The following is a 16648-nucleotide window of genomic DNA, read 5'->3' on the forward strand; positions in this document are numbered from 1 at the left end:
CCCCGCGCAGAGCTAGTTTCGAGCAGCGCAACCCGAGGCAAGCTCAGTTTGGTAGTTTGGCAGACCCAGGTGCGCTGAGATGGGTGTGGTGGCGCAGCAGGAGGAGGTGTCGACAGATCCAGCTTGGCGCAGTGACAGTTTCGTGCCAAAAGGCTTCGCCGAAGGTGCGCTAAAAGCTCGCCAGCTGAAACCAGGTCTACTGTCAGCACAGGCGGAGCGCGAAACCCAACCTGATTTGATTAACACATCTGCAAAATAATGAGTTCACATCCCTCTCAGCCAACCACAAACAGCCACAGCATCAGATAGGGAGTATATATTCAGTATCTGTCATCTTAGAAAAGTCAAAAGAAAAGAAACAGAGTGAGACTGCGAGAGAGAAAGACAGAGCGTGCACACACGAGAGAAACGCAACATTGATTTACAATTGTGGTGACCTCCTCCCAGGCTACCTTTGCATCATCAGCCCGTATATTCGGACACTGCGAGCTTGGACCTCCCGGACCAAAACATCAGTTTCCTCCTGGGAGAAGTTTGGCCATCTGATGCTGATGCTGATGGTGCATCATCTTCTGCCATGGCAAATTGAGTGAACTCTCATTACGCCTTCACGCAGCGCATTTAAGGGCGAGGTGAGGGGCTCATTTGATTGGTGTGATGTGTGTAAAACCCACTCCACACCTTCTCTCCTCCCTCTTTCCGACTTGCGCAGGTAGGAGGGATGGAGGTGGGAAAGAGGAGTAGCTGTGCCAGGCGCACGGTGTGCCAAACTTGCAAAATCCGCCTGGCCACACCCAGTTGGCGAAGCGCAGGTGCGCTGCGCCCCCGTCTCACCCGGTCTGCGAAACTAGAGCCCTTAATTTACAACACTGATCCTCTGAACACCACAGGAGGAGACTACAACACACGCTTCACAGAGGCAAACACCCTCCGCTGCGCGTCGAGTGGTTCATGTCTCAACATCAGCCGTTAAAAAGTGGTAATCCACACCTCAACGGGCATTATCTCTCACATGATAGCATCAGAATCACAGTTACAAATGTGATGATTGAAATGAATGACTAGTACTTGTACAGATTTAAGTATGAAGCCTGTGCATATGCCTGCACTCATCTGGTGGGAGGGGCTTAGGGCAGAGAGGCGAGAGCTGCGTATGATTCTGGTAATTCTGGTGTTTTTACCTTTACCCCAAAACTGCCTACCCCAGATTTAACTTCTAACAAGGCTAGTGGACTAAGCCTTGGCTTGCTATGTTGCAGCATTCTCCCTGCCAGATAATTTTCCTAATTCTACTCAATCAAATTTTACTGTCTTGGCTGACTACCTCGTTATCACCACATTTGAACATCAAAATGTCCGCCAGAGCTTAAATCAAGTGTACAAAAACAGATACTGTGCACATGTTCCCACTAAGCTGAGTACTTTCATGAAATTTCTTGACGATGTTACAAGAGTTTTTTGCCGAATTTTTTCTGAATTTACCGACAGAGATTCCTTCAAATTTTTTGACATGTGTGAATGTGGGAGCCAACATCCCTGAAAAAGCTCTTTCAGCTCCATCACTGTCACACGCTGAGTTAAAGCGGTGCAGCACTGTCTGCTGCAGGTCAGTCCCACAAATACTTCTGCTTTATATCAAATTTATGAACTGGAAAAATAACACAAATACTTCTTTATGGGCCTCCTGGCTGAGATGGATTCTTTTTTTCTTTGAGAAACTCCGGTGAGGTTTGAAGCGAGCAGCAGCCCGCACACAGTATTTATCTGGGTGCATCAGTTAGTGTTGTCCAGTGCTGTGTTGTCTGAGCACCAGAACAAATTAGATAAGAAGATGGTGGATTCCATTATGGCTCTGAGCCCAGATTCACTAGAGGATGTCACAGGGTAGAGGCACTAACCAGTCTGACTTAGGGCTCAAGGTTTGCCTGTGATACATTTTTGAACACCCTATATAGATTTTTCAGAAAGGGAAAAGTATTATAATCAATTTAACATGTGCTCATATGTTTGGCAATGTCCATGTCAGTCATAAGCACCTAAAGGTCCTGATCTTTTTGTGTCTTGTTTTGTCTTTAATATGCTCTGCAATGTTGTTATTCCTGTTATTTTCCCTGCCTCCTATACCCACTGTATTCTGGGATAAGCTGCTACAGCAGTGATCTGTATGGGGATAACCAATTTCAGAGAACGAGTGGATAAACTCATTTTAAATTCATTACAACAAGATTTAGCGGCAGTCAAGCTCTCCATGTGGAGCTGACAGTGCAAAAGTTTTGATTTTGAGAGACAGCTCCTGCAGACAGCATAAAGGAGCACCACTATTTTTTTTTCCACACCAGAGCACAACTTGTAACAGTGGCTGCTCCCATCTGCCGATCACAGATCTGTTGTCAAACTGATTGATCTGCAGCAAACTGCTCTATGATGGGATGGTCACTTTCCTGTAGTAACCCCTGACTTTCATATTGTATTTAAGGAGAGTGATTGTCCCCTGCAGGGTGTTTATTAATGTTTAAGAGTCGATGTAGTGGCTGTGTTGTAATGCTTACTCAAAGTTTGTGTCAACAAGGTCTTAATAATGCATTTAACAAAGCTAAATACAATATACTGGTGGTGTACAGGTGTTCATTATAGCCGTGATGCAGATCAACAGAGGCAGCTGTAAAGACATTGTGTTGATAATCATTTGCCTGGTGATTAGTTTGTTCTCTCTGGATTTCTATCTGTTTATATTTACTGTTCTGCAGTCTGGCTCATGAAATGCCTTGAATCAGTTTCTTTTGTTGAAAGTTTTGTGAGCTGATGAGAGTAAAACCCACTCGCTGATTGGAAGTCGTAGATTTCCAACACACCTGTTCAATTTACAGTTTTTATTTTCGAAGAGAGGAAATGAGCGCAATAACCGTTTTCATAAGGAGAGAACAACTAGTCTCGGAGCCAGCTCACGGAGAGCTGCAACACTTCCTGATGCAGCACTATCTAGCTCTCTCTGTGCCTGCATAGTCCTATTAATAAAAGCTGGCAGTGCTGCCCTGTGCCGCACTATGTTACCGAGTAATAATGTGTTTTGTCAGAGAGAGGAATATGAATGGATGTGTGTTTGTGTGTGTGTGTGTGTGTGTGTGTGTGTGTGTGTGTGTGGCTCAGCGGGGGAATATTGTAGCTTCCAGGGCCCTGTTGTAATATATGAGGGACCACAGAGAATATCACAACTCTAAAACATCAATTACCTCTCGTGCTCGCTCCCTCTTTCCCTTTTCCTGTTTCTTCCTCTCTCCCTCTCTCTCTCTCCCTCTCTCTTCTCCTTCTTCTTCTCTCCGTCGCTCGCTGCAGTAAATACAATGTAACCTTGTCATCAGTGTCCCCTCCACCTCCGTTTCAATTTGACAGTGAAAAATGCAGCTGCAATGAATAGCAAAGAGTAAGTGTTTGTGTTAGTGTGCGTGTGTCCATCTTTCCCATCTAACTCACTTTCATTTGGGTTATCAGCGCACGCATGTGTGTGTGTTTGGGTGTGTGTGTTTTCTCATGTAATCATTTCTGCTTTGTCTGAGTGGAATATAAATTGTGTGTCTGTGTGTGGCAATAATTTCAACTTGGTGTCCTTCTAGATCTTCTAGATGTATGTAGTTGCCCCTCTTAGCCCCTCATCTCACACTCGCTTAATCTGTTGAATACTAACATACTCTCACAGCTGTGTGTGTGTGTGTGTGTGTGTGTGTGTGTGTGTGTTGTTCTGCGGCAAAGCAATCCCAAGGCTAATGTGTTGAATCAGAATCACCCGCGCGCTTGGATTCTGATCATTAATTTCTTTGTGGCCTTGTTGCTTTTATTGTTCTCCAATTCTGCTCAAGAGACTCTGATAGGTGTGTATGTGTGTTTGTGTGTTTGTACCCTGGCATACATGCCAATTACACAACAAAAGACGAGAACACTTTATTCTAACCAGCCCATTTATTTATTGTTAACAGTACAATGTAAGATAATTTCTATTATCCACTATAATGTAGCTTTAAGCAGATATAAGGATATTTTAACCTATAAATATTTATTAATGTATATGTCAACAATCATCACTTCTTGTGTGAGGCATCTGGTATATAAACAGTTTATGACGTATTGATAACAATAACATAGGTGTTGCTGAGATATATGATTACACACATACACAAATCTTTCATGATCATTTGAATATCAATCACTCATCATGTTACATTGAGTTGGAGAAGAAAACGTTTTCTGATATTCCTCCAGGATGAACGAAGTCTCATTTCTCCAGTTGTATGCTCAGTACTTCCCAAACAGACAGCCCTGTCTGACAGCCTAGGGAACTGACCTGAAAGTGAAGCCCGACTCCAGTGGGAAAAAAATAATAATTTTACCTCTCACTTTGCTGTGTTAAGGGGTTAGTTAGCCGTGCAAAAACACTCGCAAACGAATTGATGGAGGCAGTAGTGGACCAGCAGCAACATGTTCAGTGAGGTTAAATTACAGTTTTTGTCAGTGGAGTCTGGCTTTGAGGAGAGCATAGATAAGTTTCACTACCAGTTCACTTCCCCATTGGAAAGCGTTGTCTGTTTGGCAGGTGCTGACCGTACAGCTGGATAAATTAGACTTACACAGCGCGAGCTGTGTGACAGTTTGCAAACAGATGTTTTGATATAGTTTTGCTGTTGTTAAATGCGGATCCTTTAATTTCAATTCATCAAGAAGTTTCATTCTTTGGTTGCTGTGAAGACATGAAAATTAATATACATATCATTTTGAGGGGTGATGTATTCCTTTAAATCATTTTAATGTGTAATCAGTGTGCTGTCGGTGCAGTGATAATGTTTCATCCAGATTCCCTGTCAAATTAACTTGTTGTAGGTAGTTTATAAAATCAACTTTATTTTTTCTTGATTATTTTAAGGACACACAGATTTTATATAATATTATTGAAACAAGATGTTGCACTGGCATACTTCCCTTCTCCTTGTGTGTGCATGTTTAAGTTTGTAGGTACATGTGCAAAAGCGGCAGGAGAGATATTATTACTGATGTCTTGGGAGGATGCACATCAGCCAACATCTAAACAACGGCACATCATTAATCATAAGAGGCCTGTCCTCTGCGACCCCGGCCTGTAATTTGTAGGACCTTTAACAGTGTTAACTGTCCTGTTTTATGAGCTCTCCACTAATACTGAAGTGCAGAGATAAATCACCTCAGCACTTAATCCATGACTGTATTTTGGAATCGGCTGTGAGCATTGACCTGCAGAGAGGTGGATAAAGGGGAAATGGGGCAGGAGATGGAGCAGCGGGGTGGCCTGCTGATATAGAGACCATCCCGTACCCTGAGGGTTAGAGGTTGGCTCGCTCCACAAATCAAATTTATGTCTGCTGCTGTCAAAGCATCGTTGAGCAAGACAGCAAAGCCTTATCTGTTTTGACCTCTGGTTGGATGTGTATGTGCTTTTTTTAATAAAGAGAAAAGTCATTCCTTGTTATACTGTGTATAATTTGGTAGAAGAAATGTGTTGTAAAAATGGCAGGGTATAAATGTGCCATCATAAAAACTTCACATTACTGTAGCAGTTTAAATGTGACTTTTCTTAGGACAAGTCCACAGGTACACAGGTACATTTGAAAGTGCAGCTTTTTTTTAATGCGTTTTGGCATTAAGTCCAGACACAACTGCGTTTTAGGTCAGTGAAAACAAATATTTTGTAAAACTCAGTCCACGATAAAGATTTTCAGAAACTCAATGTTGACGTGTTGACATGAAAAACAGAATTTTGGCTCATAATGTCCACATGTGCACCGTTCTCTCCTTTATGAGGCGTCATAAATGAGGCAACATTTCGTACAATGACAGATGTGACCAAAATAGTGCCGTCTCTAACCTTGCTAAGAGGACTTTTATTACACATAAATGTACAGTTACTCTTGGTTTTATACTGAGGAACACATGAGTCAGGATGCGCTACAGACGTCACTGATCCGGATAGCTTTTCCATAATATCTTTTCTTCAGGCTGCTGATTTGTCGACATCCTCTTTGTGTCGCTTCAGGGATATCGCTGCCTGTTGGTTTGGCATGCTCTTGACAGCACTACAATTTTTGTGTTTTTATTTGTCAGTGCAGTTTTTCTCTGGGTGTCCAAAGACATGCAGGTTAACTGGTGACTCTAAATTGTCTATAGGTGTGAATGTGAGTCTGTCTCTATGTCTTAGCCTTACAATAGTCTGGCAACCTGTCCAGGGTGTACCCTGCCTCTCACCTAATGTCAGCTGCGATAGGCTCCAAACCCACCATGACCCTCAACAGGACAAGCAGTTGTGGAAAATGAATGAATGAAGAAAGAAGGAGGGACTAACCCTGCTTTCTGAAGAACCCTTGTATGTGTGGACCAGGCCTTAATTTAATGTCTTTACTAAAAATCCAGTGATGTGTTGCATTCTTTGTGATCCACAGTCAGTGTTGTAATAAAAATTCAAACCTGCTTGTTGTGTGTTTTGTTTAGGGTGTTCCTGGAAGCTCAGGCTCCCCTGGTAGAGATGGCCCCCCAGGTACAAGGGTAAGATAATACACTGACATCACCTTTATTGTTACACAGTGCAGGGTCTGGGAGAATATGCATTTTAGTATAGTGATGTGATGCATATATCGATTTTGCTGCAGTGTTCTTGACAGTGTATTTAAATGGGGATATTATGTACAAAGATGTAGGCAATGTAATTCTTTTTATCTAATTTGCTGTTAAATTGGGTATGAAAACACAATCCTGGAAGTGGGACTCAAAGGCAGTTGTTTTTAGTGTGAAAAAACTCACACAATGGACAAAAATAAAGGGTATATACAGTACAGGCCAAAAGTTTGGACACACCTTCTCATTCAATGCGTTTTCTTTATTTTCATGACTATTTACATTGTAGATTCTCACTGAAGCCATCAAAACTATGAATGAACACGTGGAGTTATGTACTTAACAAAAAAAGGTGAAATAACTGAAAACATGTTTTATATTCTAGTTTCTTCAAAATAGCCACCCTTTGCTCTGATTACTGCTTTGCACACTCTTGGCATTCTCTCCATGAGCTTCAAGAGGTAGTCACCTGAAATGGTTTCCACTTCACAGGTGTGCCTTATCAGGGTTAATTAGTGGAATTTCTTGCTTTATCAATGGGGTTGGGACCATCAGTTGTGTTGTGCAGAAGTCAGGTTAATACACAGCCGACAGCCCTATTGGACAACTGTTAAAATTCATATTATGGCAAGAACCAATCAGCTAACTAAAGAAAAACGAGTGGCCATCATTACTTTAAGAAATGAAGGTCAGTCCGGAAAATTGCAAAAACTTTAAATGTGTCCCCAAGTGGAGTCGCAAAAACCATCAAGCGCTACAACGAAACTGGCACACATGAGGACCGACCCAGGAAAGGAAGACCAAGAGTCACCTCTGCTTCTCAGGATAAGTTCATCTGAGTCACCAGCCTCAGAAATCGCAAGTTAACAGCAGCTCAGATCAGAGACCAGATGAATGCCACACAGAGTTCTAGCAGCAGACCCATCTCTAGAACAACTGTTAAGAGGAGACTGCGCGAATCAGGCCTTCATGGTCAAATAGCTGCTAGGAAACCACTGCTAAGGAGAGGCAACAAGCAGAAGAGATTTGTTTGGGCTAAGAAACACAAGGAATGGACATTAGACCAGTGGAAATCTGTGCTTTGGTCTGATGAGTCCAAATTTGAGATCTTTGGTTCCAACCGCCATGTCTTTGTGAGACGCAGAAAAGGTGAACGGATGGATTCCACATGCCTGGTTCCCACTGTGAAGCATGGAGGAGGAGGTGTGATGGTGTGGGGTGTTTTGCTGGTGACACTGTTGGGGATTTATTCAAAATTGAAGGCACACTGAACCAGCGTGGCTACCACAGCATCCTGCAGCGACATGCCATCCCATCCGGTTTGCGTTTAGTTGGACGATCATTTATTTTTCAACAGGACAATGACCCCAAACACACCTCCAGGCTGTGTAAGGGCTATTTGACCAAGAAGGAGAGTGATGGAGTGCTGTGGCAGATGACCTGGCCTCCACAGTCACCGGACCTGAACCCAATCGAGATGGTTTGGGGTGAGCTGGACCGCAGAGTGAAGGCAAAGGGGCCAACAAGTGCTAAACACCTCTGGGAACTCCTTCAAGACTGTTGGAAAACCATTTCAGGTGACTACCTCTTGAAGCTCATGGAGAGAATGCCAAGAGTGTGCAAAGCAGTAATCAGAGCAAAGGGTGGCTATTTTGAAGAAACTAGAATATAAAACATGTTTTCAGTTATTTCACCTTTTTTTGTTAAGTACATAACTCCACATGTGTTCATTCATAGTTTTGATGGCTTCAGTGAGAATCTACAATGTAAATAGTCATGAAAATAAAGAAAATGCATTGAATGAGAAGGTGTGTCCAAACTTTTGGCCTGTACTGTATATGATAAAAGCAAATCTTTCTGCTGACATCATCAATACCAGTTGAAGAGGGTGCTCTGAGATATGAAAAAGACCATTTGGAAATGGTTTTGAAAAAAGACATATAACAATAAACGACAACAGATATTTAAGAATGGCTCCTATTCTTTGGAAAATGTATTGAGCAATCCAAAAGAGGTAACAAGTGTTGTTAGGTGTGCTTGGTTATACTCAAAATAGATTTTCAAGCTTGTGAAAATATTTGTTGTACTTTCCCAGCTGTTTACAGTTAGCATCTTAAATGTTTGTCTGCTCTGTTTTATGTCTCCTCATAAAATCAAACAAGTCATCCCCCAGTTGTAGGAAACAGTATCGTAGTATCTGTAGTTGACAGAAGAATCAGGCCTTACAATACCCAACTGGGCTGTAAATACCAAAACAGTAATGCAGCCAGAGCGTAATGTGTCGGCAAGCAGAGGGAAGAGGTTTTATCCAAATACGTAATGTGATAACAGAAGAGTTTTGTCCTGGCCTGGCTCCTGGTGAGGTGAAAGACTCTACACATAATCCATCTGCTGTCTCTGTGTTGGCTGACGGGAGTCCAGACGCTCATCCCCTCAGTGATAGTTTTCAGAACATAGTTTTCAGCCTTGTCATGTGGTTTCCTTCGGGACAGTTGTAACACTTTACCGGGGTTTCTTCGCCAGATAGGTTTTGAGTTCGTGAACTTTTTTAGCAAGACGGGCAATAACTCACAGTCTGTTTGAGTTTGATTAAAGGTGCCAGTAACAGCCATAACGTTATAAAAAACATCTTGCTTAATTCTTTAATCTGCTTGCTAGTAGGGACTTTTCTACTGTTGTCGTTTGAAGCAGCAGTGTGCTCAAGATTAGATCACTAGGACTGCAGCCTATAGACATAGTAAGCAAGGTTTTGTCCCTGGACATCACCCATGTACTTTTAATATATGTAATGCTATCTGAATATTACTATCCTCTATCTAAAATTACAAATGTATTAACATCAAAGAGTGTGTCTCCATTCGGCTGCATGTACAGCATTATAGCCTACAACATAGGGTTGAGTGACATGTTTGAAATTTTCCTACGAGCCACAGTTAACAGTCAGTGATTTGCTGATATATTCCTGCAAATGTGTGTATGTGTTGCCTAGTTAACTCATAGGACACACTTCATTCAAACTTGACAGAGACAAAATAAAACTCATCAAAACCATCTTGGTTAGTCTTTTTACCGTTCTAACAATCACCAACTCTGGTTTGGTCAGAATAAACCTTTAAACCTTTAAAACCTGGAGCGACATAACTCTTCTTGTGCTGCTTTCAGACGACTTTCGCAAGTTTTTAAACCTTTGAGCTTCAAGGAAATTGGTGTGACTTCTTTAAAAAACATGGGAAAAATGCAATTAGCAACTTGGTTTAAAATGTCTCACAAATTGCAAAAAAAAAAAAAAAAAATAGATTTAGAACATTCTTTTAAGAAATAGGGAAAAAAGAAAAAAGCTGGGGAAAAGTACATTTATAATAATTATTATTATTACAGTTTAAAATTATGTTCCGGAAGTATAATTTTTAAGCACTCTTTTAGGGTTTCCAGGTCAACTGTCTTTTTCTTTTCTTTCTTTTTCAATTAATTTTCTTGTTGTTAATTTTAACTTTTTACTAATTTCTTGCTATTTTTAGGGGTAATTTCTTCTTTTATTGCTCTTTGCCTTCTTCCCATGTTTTAAAGAAAAATCAAGCCAATTAGCTCAGGTTTCAAAGGGTTAATTTATGGAGTTAAATGTGAAAATATGCTGGATTTACTGTTTTTCCCTGCTGTCTCTTTATGCCATTGCTGCCCCGCTTTTTACTGTAACGTAGTACACACCACTTGCAGTCGTCATCTTTCTCAGCTCAGCTGCCTCCACCCAACTGACCTTTGGTGGCGTGTGCTGTGCAGTACATACAATACATCCTCAACACAGCATCCTCATATCAATTTAACAGAAAGAGGAGCACCTGTATTTTGGCGTTACACTGGTATGCTAATACCTTGATGGCCCCCAAGCCTACTAGTCATTATCTTCCATTGTTAATTATACATATGCAGGAAGCGACAACAATGTGAATGCTGAAACTAATTCAGTAATGGAAAACCTTGTACCTCTGGTCAAACAGTTGTCCTTACTTGAACATATAAGTACACAAATCTGATATCAGACAAGATCGTGGTACAGCATGTGCATGGACGGACATACCAAAAAAACTAAAGTTACATATATTTGCTCAGCTGTATACTGTGTATCCCACATCCAACACAATCATGTGTGGTTTTTGAAAAAAACTCTCTGATTTAAAAGCACCTGAATCAACTTCAGTGTTTAGACTCATTAGGCTTCAACTTTATCTAAAATATTGGATACATATACACAGCTTAATGCCTTTATGATACCATTAACAAAGCCCTGCTCAGCAGTTTACTGAATCTAGTGCTCCACAAATTTCAGAATTACCAGCCGACACTGAACTGTGCGGTGATTTACCATCAATACACCCACGCTCTCAGAATACAGTACATGTTTACTAATGTAATTATTGGATGTAATCACGTGAAATTACTAATCAGGGAGCAATTTTAGCTGCTATACTGGGAAAGATTCCCCCTTTGCAGCACTGATTATGACAGGCCTCCCACATCCACATTTCATCAAGCTGCTACAGATCAGTTGTGTGTTTTATATTTGTGATTTTTGTGGAGACTACCAGAAAAAAAAAGAAAAAAATCCACCATGGGTATGTTTGTACAACCACACAAAGAGCTGATTATAATTTAGTTTCCATACACGACAGGAAACATCTCAAATCAGTTCTTGTATTGTTGCAGAATAACCACAGCGTTACACTCTGATGTTTCCAACCGCGCGCTCAGCCTGAGTTCCCTTCAAATGTTTTTTCCAGCAGATGCATTGAAAGCAGTGGGGAAGAGGGACACGGTGAATACTGATAAGAATCAATTCACAAGAGGTCATCAATGCAACAGCAATTTCTGTTATCACTATTCATTTGACAGCGATATAGAAAGTAGAGTGTAGCCAACTGAACAGTAATTATGAACAAGAAGCAGCTTTAGAAAATGAATTCATCCACAATGCTTGTGCGACTGTTTGGGATTGCCACCGGTCTGTATCATCCGATGTTTACAAAGCAGAACGGGGGAAAGCAGATAGCTCTTTGTTGACTCGCAGTAAAACTCACCAGCATCAGTCCACCGGGCATAAACACTGTACAGAACTTTTTGTCAGGTGTATAAAAGACGAAAAAACACTCTGGCAAAGACAGCACCGCAGCGGCCAGTTAGATCAGTTCAGACAACACTAACTGTCTCATGGGTACTTTATTTGTCCATGTCGCAGTGGAATGGATCAAGGAAAGCTGTAAATCTTTATTTTGTCATTGAGGCTTGCATTAAAGAGTTTTTCAACTTTTTCAACTCGGGACCAAACACAGTAGAACTGGCTTCCCCCCCATAAGACACAGGCTCATAAAAACACGACGCCTGGCACCCCTGTCATACTTCCCAACTCTATTATTTAAGATATACCGATGGCTTTGTGAATTATCCAACACTGAGAAGGTACAGTTCTCATCAAAATTTAACTTGAGCGCACAAGTTCAGCTCAGAGCGCTTTGCAAAGAAAGTTGGATATGAATAAAAAGTTCAATCGTACTAGTGTAATTGTTAACACAGACAGAACCTGCGCTTTGTTGGTGGCTATATTAGCATTCATACAAGAATCTGAATTGGATTAGCTTCACCCCAATTTCTTTGACTATAGGTCAGGCCGTAAACTTGTTGCAGCTTGGAATATAACAGCAGTGATACATTTTCATGAGTCTGACCTCCTGTGAAAGAAGGCAGGAGGCTGAATTTTTATGTGAATAATAGAAAAAGAAAAAGTTTAATGTTTGGATTATAATATAGCCAGTACTGGGAGTGTTTATAATGTGACACCAGGTTGGCTCTCGTCCCAATGTCACTTATAATGCTTGTTTGTTTCACAGTGGAAGATTTTGTCGCTTTTTTTTTTTTGTCTGAAGATGATAATTGTTTTTGTTCCAGACGTGCCTCTGCTCAATTTGAAAGGATTTCAAAGTAAGAAGTGTCACAGTGACACTGTGACATTGTGAGACTTAAATATTGGGAGGAACTAAGTCCCAACAGGGCGAGTGTTTACTGCGTGACACCAGAGTGACTCTCGCAGAGGGGTTTTCAGACGCCACAGTCTGGCTCAGCTTCTCAGAGAATCTCATGCACGCGTTATTTAATAAATTCAGATTTTTGTGGTGCAGTCAAACACTTGTTTTTTGTATATTTATTTAGAAGGTAAAGATCCCCCATGAGGATTCAACAAAGCTTGATGCTTCAGCTGTTGTGGGGAGCACTTAGGATGCAACGCGCCAGGGGAGTTTCCATTCTCTGAGATGTGCTGTCTCTCTTTGTCTTACCACGTGGGATTAGACAAACTGTACAAGCAAGACATGCCAGGAAACATATGCTAAGAAATGAGAGAAAACTAACAAATTAAGTTTTGTTTCAACCTTATGTAATAACACACTTCAGTCATGGCTTTGTACTCTCATACAGGTTAAACTGAGCGCCGTATAAGGTGTGTGTCCATGTTGAAAGGGCATCAGCCTCAGTGTGTGACCACAAAGTAACCTCAGACATCCAAGCTAAAATGAAAGGATTAACTGAACCTCAGGTTGAGCTGTTTTCCAGGACAATCAGCTTCCAAAATGTGTCTTAATAACACTGAATTTGTTCAGTTTGAAAGCCCCATAAATACTGAAACACATCAAAGCCATCATCATGCTATTATATATCATGTTATTATATATCATACCTTAAGAAAACCAGACCCTACAGAATTGTCATACAGGAGGTATGAATGTGCCTCCAAAGCTCCAGTTTCATATTCACGTGTTCTCCTCAAACCACAGCGTCATGGAGAAGACATTAAATGGCGGAGATGGTTTTAAACACCTTGAGGCAACTGAAAAACCCAAGTCAGGAAGAATGCACCTGTGTTTTGTACAGACTGTCTTAAAATTAAACCAAACTTAAAAGTTTGATCGGAGGCATTTGTTGGCAGACTTTGAGGTTGCACAACCAGTAGAAGCAGCAGATGCAACAGCTACTGAGTTTGGTTTCCGTCAGTCGCCTGCATGTTAATTGTATTAGAAAATCACAGTCTTACTGTTGGTTTAGTCTGGAGACTTACAGGAAATTCCTCAGACCGTTTAGAAAGGGCTTGTGCAAAACAAAGTTCAACCTACAATTATGAAACAGCAGCTAATATTTAATATACTGAATGTTTTCATCTGCGTCTCTCAGGGTCTGCCGGGTAATTCTGGACCACAGGGACGACAAGGACCTCCTGGACCCGTTGTAAGTCTGTTTTCGTCTTATTCTCAGCATATGTTTGTCTCTTGGATCGTCCTGATACACGTGCTGACTGATCTTTTTGCTTCCTGTCACCTTCCTTCTCCCTCTCTGTCTCTTATTGTCACTGCCTGTCTCTGTCTCTCAGGGAGCCCCGGGAGCACCAGGAGCTCCAGGACCTGGTGGGGCAGCAGGGTCCCAAGGAGATCAGGGACTTCCTGTGAGTGAAAATGTTTTGTTTTATTTTGTTAAGCTTAATGTGAATAAAGAAATCTGTGATACTGAATTTGCTTAAAACACATGAACACTATTGAAACAGCCTACATGTGAAAAGCCTACTCAAGAGAGTTTGACATAACTTACCCAAATCAACAATGAAACAAGGGCTGTGTCCAAAATTCCGTACTAACATGCTATTTATCATCCCAAAGCCCTGATCAGACAGAAAGCGTTTTGCAGGTTGCAAAAAAATACCACCTAGTGTCTAGTTCCTAAAATGTTGCGGCAGAGGGTACTAGCTGTAGCTCTGGTTGAGGGTGAGAGGCTGTCTGCAAATGGTTTGTTGGGCACAGGGAAATGGAGATCTGTGTGGGTACGTGAGACCCTAAAAAAGAGGATGGATCAAGGGGATTCCCACCACTTGGTCCAGGAGCTTGCTCTCTGTCATCGGGCCGTACAGCTCTGGGTCTCCAGCAACCGCTACCACCAGTTTCTCCTCCATTGTTTACCAACTGTAAACATGTTGCTTGACCACCACAGAGGGCCTGCTTGTCAAATCATCCGATTGGAGAATAGGAAAAAAGAGATGGCGTTGGACGCTTTTTGGTGCTGAGTTGAAGTTTTTTTAACTCAAGGAGTTCAGAGTAGTCCAGCAAAAATGCCAGGCGCCGAGAGCACAGAAATGTGAGGCGCATCTCAATGCAAAAACCGTGAGCAAAAGACTAATTAAAAACAATTACAAAAAGGCGCCTCCAACTGCTAAAACACTTTATGTGTGATCAGGGCCTAAACCAATATGTGAGATTTTTTAGCATTTATGAAACCTTAGTAAACAACAGCAGGTGGATTTCCAGTGAAACATTACAGTATGCAAACACTGGACACTACACCAGCATGAACATCCCACAATAAAATATGGGAGATGACCATGGTCATAACAGACACAGACGACTCTGTGACGTCAGTAACGCTTTAATTTAAGTATAAGAATCTACTTTGAATTGAATTAAATTGTGGGTAGAGCTGGCACAGGTTACCATAGTTACATGTCTCCAACTGGTAAGGAGGCTCTCAGGAACTGACAAGTTAATTACAGCTCAGTGCATCTGAAAAGATACATACTATTGTTTATTGACACAAAAGTATGTAGTGCATAGTATGTGATTTCAGACGCAGCGAAGGACATGACCTCTCCACCTTCTACTCCTTCTGACTTCTCCTCTTTAGATGTGTTCCTCCCATCACGCCTCCCTAAATTTACAGGAGAGCAATAATCTCAAACTGCATCACAAAGTTACAGCTTTGTTTAAATATAAATAACATTGTGGTTCGATTGCAGCACTGACAAGAAGCTCATGCTTCACAGATTGTTTGTTTTTCTCCTCTTTGTCCTGTTCTACTTTCTGATCTGTCTTCTCCTGACTGGAATCAGCCTGTTAGTATTGGACGCAGTCCTCATAATAACAAAGATATCATTCTGTCAGAAGTTAGTTGTGTTGATACGGCTTATCTTTTAAGAGTATCAAAAAGACACATCAAGTTTAATTAGGATTTAAAGATTTTTTAATCTTTTGAAAATCAACATATGACTGTTCAGCTTTGATTCTTAAAGTACAGCATGTCAGTTTGTCGAGCTCTGCAAAAGAAGAAGAAGAAAGATGTGCAAGTGACACAACACAAGCACAGAGAAGGACACAGAGGAGAAGATGTTGGGTTCCAAACTTTGTGTAATGCTAACAGGAACAGATGATACTGTGATGCTGGTGACAGCTAATCTAGTCTTGGGTCAGCTCCGCAGGCCAGCAGCAAAGTTTGGCTCAGAGAGGGAGAGCTATAAATCACTTACCGACACTCTCTCCCCCTCACACACGCGCACACACACACACACACACACACACACACACAGAAAAAGCAGTGAGAGATCACATCTGCCTCATCTCTGGGACCTAGAAGACTCAGACACCCCATGTGAATGTATGCACATGTAGCAAACACAGGCGTAGACAAAAAAAAAAAAAGAAATTCAATTTCACTTTCCCGAGCCATAATCTCTTAAACATCTTAAACTTTCAGGTTCAAACTTCACCTCAACATTAAATTGCTGATTCAGTGCTCGTTCTGCCCCCTGCAACCTGTCTCCAGGTTTCTGCTGCAAGAGAATATTTTTCCTCTTAAACAAGTGGGTTTTATCTGAAAAAGCAGCCATTTAAATCTGCAGGGAAATTTTAGCATTTTGTTTCATCGTGTCGTAGCTGACCTTAAGATGTGGAAGTCAGTCCTAGAAGTTTTGTTGAGGTGGACACAAAAGTGCCTCATTTGTCCCACTGCACTGAGGAATTTGCTGAAGGACGGTGGATTTATACCTTCCAAGGCAAGATAAGAATGGGAATGAGTCACAGAACTTAAAGCACTCCTGCCACTATAATTACTTGAGCTCATGTCCGAGTGACTAATGTAAAATCCCAGTCCTGTTTCCAAGAAATTATGTTTGTATGTTACTATGCTACCATGTCCAAATCTGAGGCCATGGTTCTCTGCT

The 16648-nt window shown here is 41.4% G+C and overlaps 1 protein-coding gene across 5 annotated transcripts in view; it reads left to right on the top strand.

The window, feature by feature from the left end:
• Positions 1-16648, top strand: part of col14a1a (collagen, type XIV, alpha 1a) — a 188890-nt gene that overhangs the window by 151485 nt on the left and 20757 nt on the right. For all 5 annotated transcript variants that reach the window (XM_049584055.1, XM_049584054.1, XM_049584058.1 and 2 more), the window contains 3 exons: positions 6508-6561; positions 13843-13896; positions 14039-14110. In XM_049584055.1, the coding sequence (XP_049440012.1) occupies positions 6508-6561; positions 13843-13896; positions 14039-14110 (180 nt within the window). The remainder of the gene's footprint in view (positions 1-6507; positions 6562-13842; positions 13897-14038; positions 14111-16648) is intronic.

Source organism: Epinephelus fuscoguttatus, linkage group LG8 (assembly GCF_011397635.1).
Source record: "Epinephelus fuscoguttatus linkage group LG8, E.fuscoguttatus.final_Chr_v1".
NCBI lineage: Eukaryota > Metazoa > Chordata > Actinopteri > Perciformes > Serranidae > Epinephelus > Epinephelus fuscoguttatus.